This window comes from Monopterus albus, unplaced genomic scaffold (genome assembly GCF_001952655.1).
Source record: "Monopterus albus unplaced genomic scaffold, M_albus_1.0 scaffold286.1, whole genome shotgun sequence".
Lineage (NCBI taxonomy): Eukaryota > Metazoa > Chordata > Actinopteri > Synbranchiformes > Synbranchidae > Monopterus > Monopterus albus.
This window is the reverse complement of record NW_018128166.1, coordinates 240,745-254,655: the sequence shown is the minus strand read 5'-3', so window position 1 is coordinate 254,655 and position 13,911 is coordinate 240,745. Positions and strand designations below refer to the sequence as shown.

At 41.7% G+C, this 13,911-nt stretch overlaps 1 protein-coding gene across 1 annotated transcript in view; it reads right to left on the bottom strand.

Annotated features, from left to right (window-relative positions):
• Positions 1-7,447: 7,447 nt before the first annotated feature.
• The window catches only part of stk32c (serine/threonine kinase 32C), a 205,064-nt gene continuing 198,600 nt past the window's right edge, over positions 7,448-13,911 (bottom strand). The window contains exons 11-12 of the mRNA XM_020622672.1: positions 10,908-10,975; positions 7,448-7,655 (exon numbers count right to left, since the gene is read on the bottom strand). Of these exons, the coding sequence (XP_020478328.1) occupies positions 7,448-7,655; positions 10,908-10,975 (276 nt within the window). The remainder of the gene's footprint in view (positions 7,656-10,907; positions 10,976-13,911) is intronic.

The window sequence follows — 13,911 nt, the reverse complement described above, 5'->3', positions numbered from 1 at the left end:
CGCCACGGGTATCTCCCCCTTTCAGGCCTCCCTTGGCTACCAACCACCTCTTCTGTCTGCCGCGGAAACCGACATCGCCGTTCCCTCAGTCCACGCCCATATCACTCGCTGCCACCAAATCTGGGACGAGACCAGGGCCGCCCTCTTGCGCACAGCCGACCAAAACAAACGCCTGGCCGATCGCCGCCGTAGGGCCGTTCCTACCTAACAGGTTTGGCTCTCGGCCACCCACATTCCCATCAAAGGGGCATGCCCCAAATTGTCTCCCCGGTTCCTGGGGCCTTTTACCATCCAGGAAGTCATCCATCCCACTGCTGTTAAACTCTCATTGCCTGATTCTCTCTGTATTCACCCTGTGTTTCATGTCTCCCAGATCAAGCCTGTGTCCTCCAGTCCCCTCTGTCCACCACCGGCTGCGCCTCCATCGGCCCTTGAGGTGGAGGTTGTCCCAGTGTACACAGTATGGCAGATCCTGGATGTCCGCCCCAGGGGCCGGGGTTTCCATTATCTGGTGGACTGGGAAGGTTACGGTCCGGAGGAACGGTCCTGGATTCCCCGATCGTTTATTCTGGATCCTGCCCTTCTCAACACCTTCTACCGCACCCGGGCAAGCCTAGGGGGCCCCGGTGAGTCCCTCCTTCCGGTGGACCCCACCTCCCTTCCTTGGTTGGTGTCTTGGCTGTCTGGTATCCATCCTTGGGGGGGGGGTGAAGTGACAGTCTGACCTGAAGGTCAATGCTCAGTCGCCTATCTGTTCTACTATTGCCTTCATCTCTCTGTCTCTACCTTCAGTAGCCACAATCACCACCGACCAGCCCAGGAGTGACCCAGCCTACGCAGCTCGGCCCAGCTCTCCATCTCCTTGCCTCCTGCTGTAGGTCAAACACCCGGCTACTACTCATCGACAGGACTACGCACTATTTCCCTCTGTGCATTTTTATTCTTATCATCACTGTACATAATAAATCACTGCTTGCATCGAAGTCGGCTACCTGGGTCCGCCTCTTTCTTGTTCGCTCACTGACAGGTGCAAATGGCACATAACACATACTGCACTTGGCCTGCAGCCACTAAGAAGATGTTGGAGAATAGAAGCAGAGAATGCAGGCTTCATCTCAGCCATGTGGGCTTCAAAGAGAAATGGATAATCTGAAATATAACTGCAATGGGAGAATGGCTGGAACAATGCATGTGGCCTTCCCCACCCCGTGGAGTGAATTCACACTAAGAGCATGATGGTTTTCCATAGTGTGCAGATTTTGTACAGTTTATAGTCATTTCAGACTCCACATGAGAAAGGCAGGTGTCTCTCCTGCTGCTGTGAGAAGGATGGAGTTTAGCTAATGAAAACGACAATAAAATAATCAATAGAGTTGAAAACAAAATCAAGAAGTACATTTCCTCTTGTTAGATTGTAAGACTACATTACATATTGAATTTAATATTTTTCACTGTTTTCTTATAGCACCAAAGGCCCCAATTAAAGGAATAGTTTTACATTTTGGGAATTTTTTTAATATGCAGGCAGTAAGGTTGCTACCACGGTATCACAAATAGGAAGCTACAGCCAGCAGCAGATTAGAGTGGCACTGTCCAAAAGCCAGCTTTACAGCACCTGGTGCTATATACTGTACATGTGAGTTTATGAGCTCTAAATGTGCTGAAAGGTGGACTTTGTTCCCCTTTGTACAGAACCAGGCTACACTAGCTGTTTCCCCCTATTTTCAGTCCTTGTGCTAAGCTAAGCTAACTGGCTGCTGGTGGTAGCTGCACATTTTCATACAGATATGGGAGTGATACTGATCTTCTCATCTAACTCTCAACAAGAAAGTTAATAAGTGTATATCCTAAAATGCTGAACTGTTCTTTTTACATAAAAAATCTGGGTTTATATCATTTTATTGCTCCTTTAGTTAGCAAGATGTTTATTTAATCTGTGGAGTTTGTTTTTGGTTTAATAGTTTTTTTATTCTCCCACACTGTGATAGATGTTTGAACTCATCACTATATTGTTGAAGCATTGGTAGCTTTTAGGGTTTTAGAAAATTGTTTTATGTTATACGCTTATATCATATTGTCATTGTACTGTATATCACATCATCATATACATCTATATCATTTACATCCACAACACTAAGCATCTATCTTGTTCTCAGGACCTGAGCCTGACCTGTGGCCCCGAGCGGTGCGTTCCAGTGCCTGTCAGGAATACGCAAACCTTCACAACCGCATGGATGTAGTAGAGAAGGTGCTGTTTACAACCCAACCTCAAATTCAGGCCTCAGTGGCTAAAACTACCAGGAACTGGGCTGTTTCCCCCCCATGTTGTCAACTTCGTTATTAAATATCAGCTTTCTCTGTGTCTTCTGAGCCTGCCAAAAATCAATCCTAAGTATTTCCTTTCAAGGATAAGGTGTCAACAAAGCCATGGCTCAGGACCACCCCAAGTCTCATCAGTCTTTTCCAAAGTGCTGATGAGTTACTCCAAGTCTCTACATTCATCTCATTTGACAACACCTGATTTACACTGACCTTAAAGCTGTTTTGGCCAACTCTATTATTCATATGAATGAGTGATTATTCTATTATTCATACTACAATTTATTAATGTTGCATTCATATGTCAACCATACCAACCTGTCTCATGTCTCCAGCAGAAAGTGGAAGACACAGTTGAGAAGTTGGAGGCCGAGCTTGCTGCTCTGCTGGATGCAATTGAAGCGCCAGAGTGGCACCCCCTGTTGGACAATACAGGAAGTATATCTGTGGACATCCTGGAAGGCCCAGGGCAGAGGAGCTAGTCCTAAACCAATCAGACACCCATTCAAGAAGACTCTTGATCTTTGAAGGATTAAATATATGACAACATGTTTTAGAAAATGTGTGGATACATATACTGTATCTATATATCAAAATGAAGTGTTTATCTTAGCAGAGAAAACTGTTTTTGCAACAAGCCAAGCTTGTCTGCATTATTCACTGCTGCTAATCCTGTGACAGCCTCATCTCTTGCCAGTCTTAACTTACAGCCATTAGCGGCACACCTCATGTTTACAATGTTCTTCAAAGAGATTAAATTCACCTTAGACATCTCTTCTCAGTTAATTCTCACCCCTGCTCTTCATCATCATTTACTATCTGCAGACAAAATTGTGCCTTTATTGGTGTATCCAAGTGTAAATGACAAATACATAGAAGAATAATAACTGGAAGGAGTTTTATTTCTTTATCAAAGCTGTTAAAGCAGCACATTTTAAACACAGAGCAGTACACTAACAAGGCTTTCACAGATTCCCTTTAAAAGTCCTATGGTACAAGATTATGCAAAACCAGATCATGAGGACAGCAAGAGTGGTATAAATAACTTTATTGTCTTGATCTGTTTTCTCAACAGGGCACTGCAATTCAAACTGTATCCAGAGAGTTTAGACATCTGCAGTATGGTAGACCTCAAAAGCATCAATCAGGAAATGGTTGAATAGAAGACATGCCACTGCTGGTTCAACACTAGCACAATGTCTTTTTTTTTTAAACACCTAACAGCATCCAGAACATTAAGACATAAAGATGCATATCATGAGGGTTTTCAAGCACGGTCTAGTTAAGAATTATCGCTCATATCAAGGAACAAATGCTAAAACTGTAGAGTAGTAGTGCAGCTTAGGGAAAACTAAACTTAAATTAAATGCCAAAATTAGTTATCCATTTACAAATGATTTACACATAATGACACGTTTGCTTTAAATCTGTTGATTTTGATGTTCTTTAGATGGATTTAATGAGTTTTTTCCACTTTTTTCCCATGAATGGAGAAATTCTGTTTTAATAATGCACAAAATTTTGTGTTGGGGTGAAGTGACAGTCTGACCCATTTCCTCTTCCTTAGTTGTATACAATAACACAACATATAACCCACAACAGAGCATCACACACAGCTGCCGACCTCATTCCACTCATACAGCAAAGGCCTGTATACTTGAACAAAGCATCAAGACAACCTGCAGGATGCCAAAATGTACTGCATATCATCTATAAATATCATGCTGTTCATATAACACTGGGATTATACAATTTTCTACAGTTTCAAGTCACTGTCCAGTAATGGTCGAACAGGCCAGTTATACTCTGATTTTTGACTGTCTCGAACAGGCCAGTTATACTCTGATTTTCAGTAAGTAATCAGGTGAGCAGGGAGGTATGCTATTACCAAAAAGCTTGTACATGCATAAATCAGCCAGTAAGACTCAAGTTCAGGCTTCAGTAAAAATTAGTCTTATACTGTAGAGGTACATGCAAAGAGCACAGGGTTTAAGACTATTACAGTTCTCATATACTTTGGCAAACTTGGAAAATGCCACTTTATATCCCTTCTTAATCTAATCATGATGTATAGTGTTTAAAGAAATAGTTCACCGTGTTGCTTGCTGAGGGGGAGATGAGAAGATTGTTATAACTCTTGTAGTTGAACATTCTCTGAAAGCTAGAGCTGGGAGGTGAGTAGCCTAGCTCACTAGTGGAGCCAGAGATCGTAGTGTAGGTGGGCCTACAGAAAATTGGGCGGGCCTCTTCCAAGACCAGTACCTCATTGATACCAGCCAAAATCACATAATTACAACCATCCATCCATCATCCATCCATTTTCCTCCGCTTATCTGGAACCGGGTTGCGGGGGCAGCAGTCTAAGCAAAGATGCCCAGACTTCCCTCTCTCCAGACACTTCCTCCAGCTCCTCCGGGGCAATGCCAAGGCATTCCCAGGCCAGCCGAGAGACATAGTCCCTCCAACGTGTCCTGGGTCTTCCCCGGGGCCTCCTCCCGGTGGGACATGCCCGGAACACCTCCCTAGGAAGGCGCCCAGGAGGCATCCGAAACAGATGCCTGAGCCACCTCAGCTGGCTCCTCTCGATGTGGAGGAGCAGCGGTTCTACTCTGAGCTCCTCCCGGGTGACCATACCTGCCTATTTTTCAGCAGTTTATCACAAGCTGCAGCATTACAGGCACCAAGATGAACAAAGCAAAATGGCCAAACAACTTGTCAAATTCATGCTTCACCTTATAATGCACCTGTTTGGGTGGGTCTGGGTTCCAAGTGGGTGGGCCCAGGCCCAGCCACAGCTACACAACTGGCCTAACTTAGCATAAATTGCAAGAAGAGAATCAAATGGCTGACAGATGCAGCTGAACTAGCACTAATCACGATCTGCTAGCATGTTGTCTGGCACAGTCGCCCTGTGGTATTTACTGACAGTGAATTTATTACTGTAGTGCTACAATGCCCAATATAAATCACCATTTACTGTATGAGTTTTTGGCAAAACTGTAAAATGCATACACTATACTACAAATTGATTACTGAAGAGGTCATACAGTACAAAAGTGATAACATAATTTATGTAGGCTACTGAAAGTTTTCTAAACACTATAAGGTTTTGTTGACGTGTAGCCAAGTTACCAAAAATTGTTACTGTACTGTTAATGTAAGATGAAGCTAGCCTGCTTTTTGTAAAGTTCAGTCTCCATCCATCACACTTCTAGCTCACAACACATTCTATCTCCGTTTTAAAATATGTACACAAATAAATTACCTGGTGGTACTGTCTCTTCAAAGAAGTTATTTTCTATTCATCCAGAACTTATGTGATGTAGTTCCAGAAATTTATGGCACCTGGCTGTTGTTAGACAAATGTGAATTCCCCTGAAATCAATTGTCATTTTAGATAACAGTTTGAGCTTGACTTAAAATCACAAAATACAACTAGTGAGCTTTTAAGCTAGGCTAGTTGCCCATTAGCTCCAGACATTGGAGCAGTATCAATATTTTCATGTAATTCTTGTTAAGATAATGAGTGGCCATATTTCCCAAAATGTTAGTTACTTTAAGGTACCCTCTTACTTGAAATAGATAATCTATACATAATCACAATATGACTGTGTAAATGATATACATTTCTTTACTTCCAGGGGGAACACTGACTTTATGCTATATTGGGAAACAAAGACATACATTCACACACACAAAGGTCCTTAGAAATGGTTATGCAAATGGTAGAAAAGCTTTGGCATATTTTGCCTACGAGTAGTGACTGCACACTTGGAAAGAAGAGCAGAGCGAAGCAATACAAAACTTCACCCAGCTCTTCCTTTAGTTTACATGTCCAGTTCACAGTCCCACATAAAACTGTGGTGAGTTTAATTACCTACACTGTATACTATTTACATGGTTTTCATTTTATTAGGCTTTAGGGTATTAAGATGGACTTTTGCTACATGTTCCCAGGTTAAGACTGAGATTTATGGCGCCACCTTAACTGTGCCACTATCATTTTGACAGTAATAGACTAGGCCATCTATACAATTAAGTACACATTTAAGTATAGCCCAAAACAACTCTATAGAGATATTATACAAACAAAATACTTAATTCCAAGCAAACAGAGCTTTCTAATGGATTCTTAAAGGATGTGATTGTTGGTGATTGGTATAGTATTTATCTGCTCCCCAGAGCAGAATTTCTGAATGCTCTCTGAATCAGAGTAGAGCTCTGGCACAGAGCTTAAATACTCCATCTACTACATCTTGGTAACCATTACACAGTGACAAGAAAAACTTTTCATTCTGATTGCTGTACTGATTTCCCATAAATCACATCATCCCAAAAAGACTTGGAAAAGAATAGCTGGCTAATGCTTAGAGGGAAATCAAACTAGCATTCTGACCTACAGCATAATAAATCCTTAGCTACATCATGATTGATGAATGAATGATCATCATCAACAGGCACCACTTTAAACAGGTTTACAACATGAAACCAGCCACGCTGTCTTGGCTGACTGGAAGCAGCCACAAACACTTAGTGTAGCTGGGTCTCAGAAAGGTGTTGCAACAGGATGAAGGTGCTCAAAGATAGAATGAACAACAGTTGATTTAAATTAGAGAACATGTTACATGAAAGAGGCTGAGAGAAGAGTGAACTGAACACAGTGACAATAACATGAATTGAGAGCGTATGCTGAATAATTCAGTCATCCCTATCAGATTTTGGGGAGGTCATCTCCAACCAAAACCATCAAATCCACAACAGTCGCAGGCTGCAATTGCTCAGGAGTTTTCTGCTCCTGAACCACACCTTGTAGTAAGTGGTACCATATTTGTCATGCATTACTGTAACATTGCATAGTAGTTAGGAGTAACTCTAGGGCAATTGGATACAACAGGCAGGGACTCTCTGGAAATCTGCTTCACTCATGCTTTACTGGAAGGATGCTACAGAAAAACAAGAGAGGGAAATGATGGGTCCTGGGTCCTGCTGTGCGTCAGGTCACCCTGCTGTGCACTTCTTCTGCTCTTGGCTACAACAAATGACAGAGGCGAGAATGTATTTATTGGCATGGCACAAACACTGCAGCAGCCAGAGAAACCTGCGACTGTCACTGTGAGGCAAGGTAATGCTAGCAACTGCCGGGGGAGGAGCAGACCGAGCCGCACATGCTCAGTTTAGACGAGGACTCAGGGTCTAAGCAAAGCTCTGGATCTGGCTCTGGATCTGGCTCCAGTGCATCATCATCAGTGGTCCCAGCTCCGGCCTCCCTGTCCCCATCTCTGCTGACATCATCACCCCCGACCTCAGACTGACCCTCCTCCTGACGCTTTTTCAACCTGAGATGGATGAGGAAACAGATGTAAAAAGCCACATAATTTTACATGTGCATGAATATGTGCATACACACATCAATGTAAATCAGTAAATATGATTTCTAATTTTAAACTTTAACCTTATGGCAGCTAAACTATCATCTTAGTTTTATGTTTTGCTAATGTCCCTATCTTTGTGAGCACATGTGGGCCTCAGAGAAGAACTAAATTCAAGCATAATCACAAAACAGCTACTGTAGTAGTTGAATGCAATGAGGCCTTGAGTCTGTTATAGTGTGCTTATGTCTGCTCTGCATTATTCCAGATATTATTGCCTCCATTATAAACAGATTACCATTAATTAGAGAAATAGGACATAAGACACTTCTTACACAGAAGGACTTCCATAACCATGCAGTGGCAGTACCTGGTTAATAATAAATGAGGCAGTAATTCAGAACAGCACTGAACCAATATTCCTCCTTGTACACCGCAGAGACAACACATATTTTATGATATATAGTGCTTATAGTCTTTATTTATGATGTCCTGTGTATATTTTATATATTTTACTGACATAGTAAAATTAATTCCTGTCTATACAGTACAGTGCCTTGCGAAAGTATTCGGCCCCCTTGAACTTTGCGACCTTTTGCCACATTTCAGGCTTCAAACATAAAGATATAAAACTGTAATTTTTTGTGAAGAATCAACAACAAGTGGGACACAATCATGAAGTGGAATGAAATTTATTGGATATTTCAAACTTTTTTAACAAATAAAAAACTGAAAAATTGGGCGTGCAAAATTATTCAGCCCCTTTACTTTCAGTGCAGCAAACTCTCTCCAGAAGTTCAGTGAGGATCTCTGAATGATCCAATGTTGACCTAAATGACTAATGATGATAAATAGAATCCACCTGTGTGTAATCAAGTCTCCGTATAAATGCACCTGCACTGTGATAGTCTCAGAGGTCCGTTTAAAGCGCAGAGAGCATCATGAAGAACAAGGAACACACCAGGCAGGTCCGAGATACTGTTGTGGAGAAGTTTAAAGCCGGATTTGGATACAAAAAGATTTCCCAAGCTTTAAACATCCCAAGGAGCACTGTGCAAGCGATAATATTGAAATGGAAGGAGTATCAGACCACTGCAAATCTACCAAGACCTGGCCGTCCCTCTAAACTTTCAGCTCATACAAGGAGAAGACTGATCAGAGATGCAGCCAAGAGGCCCATGATCACTCTGGATGAACTGCAGAGATCTACAGCTGAGGTGGGAGACTCTGTCCATAGGACAACAATCAGTCGTATACTGCACAAATCTGGCCTTTATGGAAGAGTGGCAAGAAGAAAGCCATTTCTTAAAGATATCCATAAAAAGTGTCGTTTAAAGTTTGCCACAAGCCACCTGGGAGACACACCAAACATGTGGAAGAAGGTGCTCTGGTCAGATGAAACCAAAATTGAACTTTTTGGCAACAATGCAAAACGTTATGTTTGGCGTAAAAGCAACACAGCTCATCACCCTGAACACACCATCCCCACTGTCAAACATGGTGGTGGCATCATCATGGTTTGGGCCTGCTTTTCTTCAGCAGGGACAGGGAAGGTGGTTAAAATTGATGGGAAGATGGATGGAGCCAAATGCAGGACCATTCTGGAAGGAAACCTGATGGAGTCTGCAAAAGATCTGAGACTGGGACGGAGATTTGTCTTCCACCAAGACACTGATCCAAAACATAAAGCAAAATCTACAATGGAATGGTTCAAAACTAAACATATCCAGGTGTTAGAATGGCCAAGTCAAAGTCCAGACCTGAATCCACTCGAGAATCTGTGGAAAGAACTGAAAACTGCTGTTCACAAACGCTCTCTATCCAACCTCACTGAGCTCGAGCTGTTTTGCAAGGAGGAATGGGCAAAATTTAAGTCTCTTGATGTGCAAAACTGATAGAGACATACCCCAAGTGACTTACAGCTGTAATCGCAGCAAAAGGTGGCGCTACAAAGTATTAACTTAAGGGGGCTGAATAATTTTGCACGCCCAATTTTTCAGTTTTTTATTTGTTAAAAAAGTTTGAAATATCCAATAAATTTTGTTCCACTTCATGATTGTGTCCCACTTGTTGTTGATTCTTCACAAAAAATTACAGTTTTATATCTTTATGTTTGAAGCCTGAAATGTAGCAAAAGGTCACAAAGTTCAAGGGGGCCGAATACTTTCGCAAGGTACTGTAACTTTAAACGGATACACTGTGCATTCTACCATTTTGTATTATAGTGCATTACTGTAATATTTGCTGTGCCGCATCACATACTGCAGATGATAATTTCTAGGAGTTATGATAATACTGGAGTCCCTAAAGCAATTGCTGAGACCCGGGAACACTGCAATAAAGTCAGCCAAGTCTAATGGCCAGACGATCACACAGGCTGTAGTCAGAATAGCCAGACATATTTGGAAGAGAAAACAATGGTGAAGGGAAATACTATTACTCAAACCGTCCATAGTAAACACCCCCTTATGAATTCAGCTTTGATTTACTGGCATAGTTAGTTGTGTCCCACATGCACACCACACACTAATTTAGCATTTAACTGGCAGTGCCACTGTAAAGCTGCAGTTTGCTTGCCTTTGCTTCCTTAGCAATGTGAGATTACTAGCAACACTACGGGTATACTCATTTTTGATTTTACCACCTCACACAATGTTAGCTAATTTAGATAAAGTGTGGGTTTGCTGTGTGGGGTTGTTTAAGACATGTATGATCACCTGAACAGTACAGTGGCATTGTATTATAAGTACCTTAAAGTCCAGGTAAAGTAGAAATAAATATGACTTCTGCAACTATTGTCTGACATGTATAATGTGTTTAGAAACAAACCACTGATTTTGCTTTACCCGGACTTTAAGCTATACAACATGAGTTGTCTTCTAAGAGGAAAGACAAGAGTGTCACTGTGCTGCCTTACAACCAAAAAAGGCCAAGAAAAGAAGAAACAAATGAGCTCCCCTTGAACCAAGACTATAATGATGATCCTGTTTTTAATGCACCCAAAGGAAATTTGAGAAGATTTGTTAGGTTCCAACAGCAATCACATTTTATTTGTTAAAGGGTAAATGGGGTGTAATTATTGTAATACATTGCCCTTTGCATTTGGTCTAAATGGGTGATAATTTTCTGGCTGTGTTTCTGCAACTGTTGACTGACTAAACAGGAAATTCTGCTTTTAGTCCATGTAATAAATGGTCTGCTGCTCCTGCTTTCTCTTACTTCTCACGGTTGAAGATCACGAACTCCTGCTGCACCACTTCAAGGCACTCCTGTAGGTAGTCATTCTCCTGCAGGCAGTCAACAGACAAAACATCTTGCTCATCATCAGCATCCTCCTGGTTAACATCAACCTGGTCATCATCAGTGAATCAATCAACTGTGTAACTTCTTGGGTGAAAATGTCTTTTCCCTCACTTTCACTTTGTCTTCATTGCTCTTTTTTAACAAGTCATGAAATGTTTGTGAGCCCTCCTCAGTTTGGATGTTTGGCCTGAGACAAAAATAGAAGCTCATATTTTCAAAAGCATTTGAGGCCATGACAACAGCACTGAAGGCTGCATAATTTAATAATCTCTGTAATAATGGATTATGTGCTGCATGTGTGCACACACATCTCACAACACTGCTATTGTTAGAGGTACACACTCCTTTTGCACGTTGATCAGCGCTGATAACATGTGACACACACAGACAGGACTGACATTAATAACAATGATGTCATGATGACTGTCTGATAGGAACAGGCTGTTTGCCATAAATGAAGAGGGGACATGTTATGTCTGTCTTACATAATGTCTCACTTAAATATAACAAAGCAGAAGAAACAAAGAAGCTCCAGTTCTGTGGATGCAGAATTATAATCCAGGTTTTATCATGTATGTGGTGACTTGTCCAGCTGCACAGCCAGAACTCTGGTATACCCTACTGTACCTGTGTTAACCTTTTCCTATTGTTCAGGATAGAGTATTGTTTTAAAAAGGGTTGAAACTAACCATAATTTTCATTATCAATAAATCCTTTAAACTGTAGAATTTGACATTCAATTCATATCAAACAAACAACTTAAAAAGATTCAGTAAGTGGATTCTGAACTGATTCGGGTTCAATAAAATGTGATCAGATAATAACAGGTAAGGAGAGATTATTCTGTTTAGAAACATTTATGCTTTCCAAGGACCACAACACAGTTAATCAGGGTACTTGCAAGATGTCTGCACCTCAAATGGTTGTACAGTAAGTGATGCAGTTTAGATGAGAACTCACAGACCAGAGACTGAGGTAAACCTGTGCTGCATTGTTATCCCAGATCAGCCCTGCTATGCAGCCAGTAATAATGTGTTCAGACATATGTGAGTATTAATATCCACTTGATAATAATTTTCTTTTAGCACCTACATACTGAAAATACCACTAATCTGATCTGCATGAGGTTATAGGGCTCACATTAACAAGGGAACAGCAAATCATAACATTGTATAATGGCAAATAATACCTTTTACAGGTAAAAGAGCTAAAATTAGCCTTTTCTATCATCAAAGGGAATAATGGCCTTTCAACAAATATAGTTATATCTTGAATTCCACCTTCATCCTCAAAGCCCCTAAATCTTTGTTCTCAGCAGAATCTACAGTAATGCATTTAATTCTGAGGATATACAGACTTCTAATACTTTATCTCTCATATTTAAAGCTAAAATATGGAGGGTGCAGATTATTAGTTCACCTGAGGAGTGTGACCCTATGTTACACTCACATCCTTGTTTTTGTCACTTAGTGGGACTTTTCATAGTTTACAGAAGTAGAGCTATCAAGCTCCTCTCCTGTGGAACCAGCTCACAGTCTTAGTTTGGGAGGCAGACACCCTCTCTACCTTTAAGATTAGACTTCAAACTTTACTTTTTGACAAAACTTATAGTTAGGTTGATATTGTTGTTTTATTATTATTATTGTGTGGATGCTGTAAGACATCCATACTATGTTATCCTATTCTTTATTATTGTGTGGATGCTGTGAAGGATCTATACTATGTTATGGGTAGGGTAGGGTAGGGGGTAGGGCAGAACTTTATTGATCCCACAGTGGGGAAATTCCAGTGTTCCAGCAGCAGTACGGGACAAAAACAACAGAGAGCAAGCAACAAGACACCATAAGAACAGATACCACACACCGATCTTGATAGACAAATTCAGAAAGCACAGAAAGAAAAAAACACAAAAGAGGACAGAGCTACTTGAACTCGCGGCCGCTCCGTGCGGCGCGTCTTAAAAAACAAATCCAGAATGCCCAAAAAACAAGACCATACAAGCATTTCAAAACAGCAAACACCACAAGGATCTCTTAAAAACAAATCAAGAATCTTAAAAAACAATTCGAGAATACCCAAAAAACAAGACAGTACAAGCATTTCAGAGAAAGTCAGGAACAGATATTGCTCTCAGTCAAATCACAGACAAGGCAGTCTGTGGTCAGAGAGGGAGGGGCGGAAGTGTAAGCATTCCTAGCATTAGCATATGGTATGGTCCAGAGTTTTATTGTTCTCTCTGTATGAGGGTGGCAGAGAGGGGGAGGGAGGCATGGCATGGTCGAGGTCCTCGAGATAAGATTTAGGGCCTGCAGGTGCTGTGTCCACTGATACACAGTGCGCAGCAGAGCCGGCCCAGGAATCAGTGGAGAACTATCACCACGGACCACAGATTCTGGAGTCCCGGTGAAGTGCGTGCAGGACCTCTCCTCCTGTACACCCGCTGCAGCTCTGCCAGCGTGGCCAGCTCATCCATCTTGTCCCCCAGCGCCTCACTCCAGCTCCTCTCCCAGCGTTTTGCTCCAGTTCTGCAGACTTGCCCCCACTTTGCACCCCCGTGGGAACCCCAGGCAACTCACAACAAGGAAGCAGCCTGTTGGCAAGCAGAGCAAAAAGTCGAGGCTGTGACACAAGGGTCCCCCCGAGGCAGACTCGAAAGCTCGTAAAAAAGTACAAAACACGATGCAAACGCATTTTTCCCCTATTCAAAATAATAGGAAAATTGTACTTCAGCATACTTTCAGGTAGATACGTATGCCTTTCAGATGTTAAAATGTTCAGCATTTTCAGGGCGATCCTTCAGCACATAGCATCCACACGCATTTTTGACAGGAAATGCATTTCTCTAGGTAGTGTGGATGCGAGCATCCACACTCTTGTTATCTTCTTCTTTATTATTATTATTATTCTGGGGTCCACCACT